Below are 9505 nucleotides of genomic sequence, written 5' to 3' on the forward strand. Positions count from 1 at the left end.
TAACCGTCGTTTTGAAGTTCTAGCAAACTGCCAAAAAATACCGGGTTCAAAATACCGGCTTGATATGCGAAACCCGATAATACCGGTTCAACCGACCGGTATGAACCTGTATTTATAACAAGGAAAATTGGAAATAAATAATCCCAACTTTTGTGACTTATCTAATAGTAATCCCAACTTTAAAAATCACTATCAGCGGTCCTAACTTTTAACTATTTTTGTCTCAATGGATCTCCATTAAAAAACACTTAACGCCATTAAGTTTTTTCCCGAGTTTCAAACTGATGTTTTAGGGCTTTTGATCGGAAGAATGATACGATTCGACTGATGTAAAACTTATCTCGAAACGGTGATTCAAATGACTTGTTTTGTTAATTAAAAATTCAAACACCCAAATTGAAACATCGTTTCGTCAACTGGATCACCATTACAAGATAAGTATTACATCGGTCGACTCATACAGTTATTTTGATCAAAAGCCCCAAAACATCAGCTTGACACTCTGAAAAAAACATAACGACGTTAAATATTTTTCAACAGAGATACAAAAACAATTGAAAGTTGAGAATGCTGATAATGATTTTTAAATTTGGAATTATTATCGTCCCAACACACAAAAGTCGAAATTATTATTATCGTGTGATTTTTAAAGTGGTAATATGACTAATATCCCACCAAACCAAAGGTCATTTTGGTAAACTCACACCCCAAACCCAATAATCCTTTATCAATAACTTATTATAACTCTTCAGACTAACCATAGTTAAGTAATGTCAACTTTATCCTTTATCTCTCACTCTATCTCTCTTCATATTAATATTGACCCCCACGCGATTCCACTCACTCACTTTCTCTCTCTACAACTCTCTCTCTCTCTCATCGCCGTTCGTTACCGGAATATTCGTCGTCGTTAACACGAACGAACGGCTGTTGTACGTATCGGCGGTTAACTCTAACGCCGTAAGTATCCACGTCAAATGTAAGCTTATATATATGTATATGTATATATCTATGTATTCATATCGTTTTGATCTGTATCTATATGTAGTAGTTGTTAACTGTTTACGCGTTTTGATTTTTACTTATATTAGATTTAGGTTACAGAAAATTGTAGGATAATATTAGCTTTATTATTATTATTATTTAGTTACAGAAAATTGTAGGATAATTTTATGTTAATTATTAACGTTATTATTATTTAGTTAATTATTAACATTATTATTATTTAGTTTTTTAGAGGATAATCAGTTAATCAGTATGTTTTTAATTTCTATATTATTATTATTATTATTATTATTATTATTATTTAGTTTTAGATGATAATCAGTTAATCAGTATCCTGCAAGCCAGTGTGTGTGTGTGTGTGTGTTTTAATTTCTATATATTATTATTATTATTTAGTTATAGTCTTACAGAAAATTGTGGGATAATTTTATGTTAGTTATTAACATCATTATTATTATTATTATTTAGTTTTAGATGATAATCAGTTTACCTTTCAAAAAAAAGATGATAATCAGTTAATCAGGATGTTTTTTAATTTCTATATATTATTATTATTAATTAATTTCAGATGATAATCAGTTAATCAGTATCCTGCAAGCTAGTGTGTGTGTGTGTTTTAATTTCTATATATTATTATTATTATTATTATTATTTAGTTTTAGATGATAATCAGTTAATCAGTATCCTGCAAGCCTCGTAATTATTATTATATTATTATTATTATTATTTAGTTTTAGATGATAATCAGTTAATCAGTATCCTGCAAGCCTAGTGTGTGTGTTTTTTAATTTCTATTTTATTATTATTATTATTATTATTATTATTATTTAGTTTTAGACGATAATCTGTTAATCAGTATCCTGCAAGCTAGTGTGTAGTGTGTGTGTGTGTGTGTGTGTGTATATCATCTATATCTAGTTGGTTAAAACTGTTGAAGCTAATTTGTTACTAATTTACAGGAAATTGTAGGATATTTTTGGTATTTGTTATTAATTTACGGAAAATTGTAGGATAATATTAGGTTATAATTGAGTGCTTTAGGTATGAGTTAGTTTTAGTTTACAGGAAATTGTAGGATAAAATTGTTATTCAATCAATTTGATCACAAAATTATAATTGTTAAGAGTTAATTGTTTTTATTTTATTATATTTTTTTTATTTTTTATTCTGCAAGCCTAGTGTGTGTGTGTGTTTCTATATATGTCATCTACATGTAGTTCTTAAAAATTTATATTCAAACTTAATTGTTCTTAAAAAGTTTTATTCTGACTTAATTGTTTTTTTTAATGTTAGATGGTAATCAGTATCCTGCAAGCCTAGTGTGTGTGTGTGTGTGTGTTTTATTTATTTATTATTATTTTCTATATACATCTTCTAAGAATTTGTTGTTAATTTACAGGAAATTGAGGATATCTTTAGGTTAAGTGATTTAGGTATGAATTAGTTTTAATCTAGGCGAGTGATTTGGATATATTTAATCAATTTGATCACTGAATTATAAATGATAATTGAATGTTATTGTTAAGGCTTAATTGATTGTATTTATTTATTTTTTAATTCTGCAAGCTTAGTGTGTGTTTTTCTATATATATCTTCTATATCTAGTTCTTAAAAAGTATTTTTCAGACTTATATATATATATATATAAATATATAAATATATAAATTTTAGATGATAATCAGTATCCTGCAAACCTAGTGTGTGTATTTTTTTTCCTCTATATGATATGCATCTTATAAATCTAGTTCTTAACTGTTAAGACGCTAATTTGTTGTTAAGTAGATGAGATTTAGGCATTTGCTGTTAATTTACAGGAAATTGTAGGATATTTTAGGTTAAATGAAGATATAGATTAAGTGTGTGTGTGTGCGCGTTTCTATTTTTGTTTTTTATTTTTTCATTTTATAGATGATAATTAGTATTCTGCAAGCCTAGTGTGTGCTTTTTCTGTAGTTTGAAGCAATCTACGTTTAGATTTTTTGAGGAATTATAACCGGTTAATAACCAGTTGAGCATTTATAGCTAAAATGGATAAAAGAGGGTAGAACTGGAGGTTTGTGTATTATTTTTTATTATTTTTTGAAAAATGATTTTAATTATGGTGATGTCCTCACTTTCTAGAAACCTGTACTTTTTTAAAATTATTTCTATATTTTTGAAATGTTAACTGTGGACAATCTGGCTGTAAATTCTCAATCAATTAGTTAGACTATGTGTAGTGTTTTAACTAAAAAGGGTAAAAGTTAATGCCACATAGGCATGAGGCTCTCACTATTTTTTCTCTAAAAAACGCGTAATTGTTTTAAGTAGAAACATGATTATTTTTTATTTTTTAATTAAAATCGTGAGTTAAGTGATGATTTGTTAGAAAATAGGCTGGCCCCGCACCTAAGCTCCTCACGCCCGTTATGCTCCTGGCGTCCAAGCCCCTTGACGCCCTACGCGCTTTCGTGTTTGGTGCCTTATGCGGCTGATGTGGATAGGAGTGTTAGCCTCGTACGTATTAGTCTTATAGTTTTAAGAAAAGCTGAAACTATTGCTTCAAACTACAGGGAAAAAACACAAAATAGGCCCGACTGATACTAGCTATAATCTAAAATTAGAATAAAAACAGTTTTGTAATGAAGGTTTCCATTAGCGTTTCGTGATAGAATTGATTGAATACATATGAATTTCTTGCCTAAAGTAAAATAGATCATACCTAATTCATAGGAATCCTGCATTTTTTATTTTTGTAAAGACCGGAGAAGTATCAGCATAGGAGGAATATATAAGAATTTTTTGTAGTGCAGGTAACTTTGTGTTGCACTGGCTGCTTTATATTCTGTTTTCTTTTGTAATGCTTATTTAAACAAAATTGTTGAACGGATGACCAAAAACCTGCTTTCCATGAGTCTATATTTGCTTTATTTTATTTCTAAGACAAGTTAAAAAAACTTTGGTTCTTGAAGTAATTGCTGACATCAGGCTTTTAAGTGCCAAAAAGAGTACCTTTCAGCTTGAAAATGATATGATATTAATGTCATCACAACTGTCTGTATTTGAGTTTTGAGTGTCAACTTAATTACATATTGATTTTGAAATTATGGAGAATCATTATGGTGATGATGTTTTTGGATGTATTCATTTATCTATAATATTACTGATTTGGGGCTTAAAGTAGACAATATCATATATAGAAGTAATTGTTGACATGAGGCTTTTAACTTTTTAAGTGTCAAATAGAGTAGCATCAAAACCTTTTTTTGCCTATAATTGTGCAGTGTTTGCCTACTGTCTGGGATTTGCTTATTTGAGCAGCTTATACATTTTAAGGGTAATCAACATTTTGAAAATAACTTATTTCACCTTCAGGGTAAACTGGTCATTTTGAATCTACTAAGAATAATCTGTTTAAAATAAGCAATTTCAAACTGCTAACAAAACACAAACTTATTTCACACATCTGCACATCTGTTCTTTATTTTCTAAAACTATACTTATACAGATTATGGCATCAAAATCTTATGCAAACATTTTGGATTTAGAACCCGATAAGCTGTTGGACATCCCTCAAACTCCCCGAAGCCTTCCACGAGTGTTGACCATGCCCGGAATCATAGCCGGTGTAGACGACAACAACTTTGTCGATTCAGAAAAAACATCATCGGGATGTCGAGAAAGAAAAATCATTGTGGCAAATATGCTACCCTTACATATCCAACGAGATCCCGATACTTTAAAACTGACCTTCAGTTTTGATGAAGATTCACTTTTATGGCAGTTAAAAGACGGGTTTGACCCCGAAAGTGAAGTTGTGTATATAGGTTCACTCAAGGTTGAAGTAGATGCTAGTGAGCAAGAAGAAGTTGCTCAGAAGCTTTTAGAAGAATACAACTGTGTTCCCACTTTTATTCCTCATGATCTTTACAAGAAATATTATGGTGGCTTCTGTAAACATCAACTGTGGCCACTTTTCCATTACATGCTGCCCATGTCACCTGACCACGCTGACCGCTTTGACCGGGCTTTATGGAAAGCGTATGTATCTGCAAATAAGATATTTGCAGATAAAGTTATGGAAGTTGCTAACCCGGAAGATGATTACATTTGGGTTCATGATTATCATCTTATGATCTTACCTACATTCTTAAGAAACCGTTATACTCGGGTCAAGCTCGGGTTTTTCCTCCACAGCCCGTTTCCTTCATCGGAAATTTACAGAACTTTACCTGTCAGAGATGAGATTCTCAAGGGGTTGCTTAACTGTGACTTAATCGGGTTCCATACGTTCTATTACGCGCGCCATTTTTTATCATGTTGTAGTAGAATGATGGGTTTGGATTATGAGTCTAAAAGAGGACATATTGGGCTTGATTACTTGGGTCGAACCGTTTACATCAAGATTTTACCCGTGGGCATTCATATGGGTCGACTTGAATCCGTTTTAGATCTGGCAATTACAAAAAGAAAAGTTAAGGAAATAGCTGAAAGATTCAAGGGGAAAAAGCTTATAGTTGGGGTTGATGACATGGATATTTTTAAAGGATTGAGTCTTAAACTACTCGCCTTCGAGTATCTTTTACAATTTTACCCTTTACTTCGTGGTAAACTCGTGTTAATCCAAATTGTGAATCCTGCAAGGAGTGCAGGAAAAGATGTTCAAGAAGCAAAAAGGGAGACGTATTTGATATTAAACAGAATCAACGAGGCGTACGGGTCTCCTGATTATCAACCCGTGGTGATAATCGACCGGCCCGTGGCCCGTTATGAAAAGTCAGCCTATTATTCTATGGCTGACTGTTGCATAGTCAACGCCGTGAGAGATGGGATGAATTTGGTACCATATAAATACATCGTTTGCAGACAACACTCGCCTCATTTTGAAGAAAACGCACCGCGAACGAGTATGCTAGTCGTGTCTGAATTTGTCGGGTGTTCACCATCTTTAAGTGGGGCCATACGGGTTAACCCATGGGATATAGAATCAGTTGCTGTAGCTATTAATTCGGCTGTAGTTATGAAAGAACCCGAAAAACAGTTAAGGCATGAAAAACATTACCGGTATGTGAGTTCGCATGACGTGGCCTATTGGGCCCGTAGCTTTATGCAAGATTTGGAACGGGCGTCGAAAGATCATTATAATAAACGCTGTTGGGGTCTTGGTTTCGGTTTGGGTTTTCGAGTTGTTTCATTATCTCCAGGGTTTAGAAAACTGTCTGCTGACTGTATTGTGTCTGCTTATAAACGGTCAAATAAACGGGCTATATTTTTGGATTATGATGGCACACTTGTGCCTCATTCTTCTATCGTGAAAGCTCCTGGGCCGGAACTTATTAATGTTTTGAATACTTTGTGTGATGATCCGAAGAACGTTGTGTTTATTATTAGTGGAAGAGGGAAAGATACGTTGACCGAGTGGCTTGACCCGTGTGAGAGGCTGGGCTTAGCTGCTGAACACGGGTATTTATGGAGGTATGAAAACTTCCTGTTTGACTGAACCAGTTTTATCTCTAACCCGACCCAGAACAAGTTTTAAACTCGGTTTGTTAGGAACCATTAGGTTGAAATAGGGTTGTAACCCCTATAAGTTGAAACTGGGTCCAACCTGGTCAAACCCAGACCAGTCGAAACCCGGTTTAAAATCGGTCAAATCTGATCCTTTGACTCTTTTGAACCGGTTCCAACCCGAATCGGTTCAATCTCAAACTGCTTTGACTTCAGGTGACCCAATCCAGAACGGGTATGGGGAAAAAACCGAAAATGCACACCTTTAACGCTGGGTTGGTTGGGCGGGCTATGTAACATTTCTGGGCCGGATTGACCCGCAAAACACGTTTTTGTTCATTTAACTTTTTATGGATTGCTAGTCGGTAAATTGAAACTTTAATATCAATTTTATTAAAATAGTAATCTAAGTATCTAACGGTCTTCTCTCCTGTCTCTCTTCTGTTTATGTGCGAACGTAATATATTTTATGGTAAGCGTGAGAACCCCGTTGCTGGAAAACTCACGGGACACACTAATACCCTGCTAACTAATGGGATTAGGTAAAACTATGGGTGTAAATGAGTCAAGCTGCTCATGAGCTACTTAAGATCGGCTTGCTAAAAGCTCTAATCGAGCCGAGCTTAAACGAGTGCGAGCCTAAAAATAAGCTTTTTTAATTAATGTGTTCAAGCTTGAGGTTCATTTATCGAGCTCGTGCAGGCTCGCGAGCCTAAACTAGCCCAATAGTTTATAAGATTTATTTAATGTCTTACATATATGTACATAACAGTTACAAACTTATAATTATTATATATTTATATTTTGTTTTGATAAAAATAACTAAACAATATTTATTATGTTTTTTATATAAATAATTTATTATGTTATTTATATAAATAAATTGTTATGAGTTAAATAGTTAATTTATAAAATAATCAACAAATAATAATCTAGCCAGGCTTGAACTTTTAAATGAGCCCAAAACGAGCCGAGCTAGTTAAACGAGTAAATTAAATCTTAATGGCTTTCAATCTACAGATGGAACAAAAATTCAGAGTGGCAGCCGGGGCTAGCGGGCGTTGACTTTGAGTGGAAGGAAATTGCGAAACCTGTGATGGAGCTGTATAAAGAGGCAACAGATGGTTCAACAATTGAAGTCAAAGATAGTGGTCTAGTGTGGCACCATCAGGATGCTGACCCTGACTTCGGTTCGTGTCAAGCTAATGAACTACTGCTTCATTTAGAAAATGTGCTTGCCAATGAGCCCGCATTGGTTAAACGAGGCCGGCACATAGTTGAAGTTAAACCTCAGGTATACAACCGTTGTCCTTTTTCATGGTTAAACATGTCAAAATCCAAACTCAAAGCTGGTCGGGTAATATGCCAAACCGGGCCGATCTGATTGTTTTGTCAGCCTAAGTATAACTTAACCATAAATTATACCCAACGTTAATTACCAGCTAACCGGTTACTAACCTGTTTCGGTTCGGTTAACTGGTAAGGATTTGCTTTTGTTATTTCAAGATTGATATATATTTTTTTGATTAAATTACACTTGGCCTGACACCTTTTCATGAATGAACATGTCGAAACTCATGACTGGTTGGGTCGGGTAACATGTCAACGGGCCGCTCGGATTGGTTGACCGTGATCGCTTTTTGTAAGAAATTTGAATTTTAGTTTAGTAACTAGTGTGCCAAATTTGTTATTTCAAGATTATATCTTTAATAACCACCTGACCCGAAACATAAGTTATGCATATATGCCTAATGGACTAGTCGGGTCAGTATGGAACACTTTTGTCCAAAAGTTTACCTTTTTTTTTGTTTTTATAAAAACACACTTGGGTCAACTTTCGACCCGATCGAATGAATCCAGTTGAGACAATGAATTTTTATTTATTTATTTTTTGGTGATCTGTTTGACCGTTAGGGATAAAGACAAACGCAAGCTAGCGAAAATTTCACTTAAGATAACTAAAATCTCTAAATTTATACAAAATAATTTATTCAGGGTGTGAGCAAAGGCTTAGTAGCAGAAAAGGTTCTTTCAACCATGATAGAAAATGGTGAACCGCCGGATTTCATCACATGCATCGGGGACGATCGTTCAGATGAAGACATGTTCGAAAGTATTGTTACAAACACGGTTTCAAACGCATCAGAAATATTTGCGTGTACAGTTGGAAGGAAACCGAGCAAGGCTAAATATTACCTTGATGATACAACTGAGGTTGTTAAGTTATTATCCGGGCTTGCTAATACTTCACATCCTAAACCTAGTAATAATCCACCTCGGTTCCAGGTAACAACGTTCGATGCGGTTTTTTAAGGTACAGCAGCATGTCAAAAAAAAAAAAACAAGAAAAGAAAAGAAAAAAAAAGAAAAATTGTATAGTTTTCTCTTCGGGGAAACGCTTAGGAGTTGGCGAGCTCGGTGAATCTTTGAATGGTAGTTAAATTTCTTGTTAGTTAAGTTTCGGCGTTATGAGTTCCCAAGTTTTTATGGTTTTTAGTGATTTAGTAGGAAAGCCCTTCATTTTTAACATTCTAAATAAGTGTTGAAGAGGCTGGGTTCGTGTTTTATGACCGAAAAATTGTAATGTTTAGAACATGCAAATATATGCTAATTGTGACGAACCCGAAGACCAAATTTATTTGAAAGTGTGTGAATGGATGACGGGCCAAGACGAGTAGGTTGTGTGGTCGCAGTGTCAATTAACATGTTAGAGATGAAACATAATCCACAAAAACTTATTTGTAGGAAGATATGGTCAAAAAACGGGTTCCTGAACTGCCCTGATACCAAACAAAACCAACATTTAGTATACCAGTTCACACTTTGGAGACTCAAAACTGGTTCAAGACACAATTCGAATTGATTTGATAGGTTTGAACATTTTTCTCAGAGTAAACTGCGGTTTTCGTCCCTGTGGTTTGTCCAAATATGTGGTTTTAGTTAAATAGTTTCAAATTAGCGATTTTTGTCTTTGTAGTTTCATTTCACTTGTAATTAAACCCAACCCCACTAA

General features: G+C 34.0%; 1 protein-coding gene across 2 annotated transcripts; it reads left to right on the forward strand.

Moving 5' to 3' along the window:
• The first annotated feature begins 945 nt into the window (after positions 1 to 945).
• Positions 946 to 8828, forward strand: LOC143619203 (putative alpha,alpha-trehalose-phosphate synthase [UDP-forming] 10). Of its 2 annotated transcripts, none has more exons than XM_077091197.1 (4): positions 946 to 960; positions 4533 to 6459; positions 7513 to 7786; positions 8488 to 8828. In XM_077091197.1, the coding sequence occupies exons 2-4, from the start codon at positions 4592 to 4594 to the stop codon at positions 8803 to 8805; spliced, it is 2460 nt and encodes an 819-aa protein (XP_076947312.1). In that variant the 5' UTR covers positions 946 to 960; positions 4533 to 4591; the 3' UTR covers positions 8806 to 8828. The 2 variants fall into 2 exon arrangements, with proteins under 2 accessions (XP_076947312.1, XP_076947311.1); XM_077091196.1 differs by having other exon boundaries at positions 950 to 960; positions 4493 to 6459.
• The last annotated feature ends 677 nt before the right edge of the window (positions 8829 to 9505 follow it).

Source organism: Bidens hawaiensis, unplaced genomic scaffold, assembly GCF_021521415.1.
Source record: "Bidens hawaiensis isolate Kalapana, Puna unplaced genomic scaffold, B.hawaiensis_p1.1 tig00002414_1, whole genome shotgun sequence".
NCBI classification, from domain to species: domain Eukaryota; kingdom Viridiplantae; phylum Streptophyta; class Magnoliopsida; order Asterales; family Asteraceae; genus Bidens; species Bidens hawaiensis.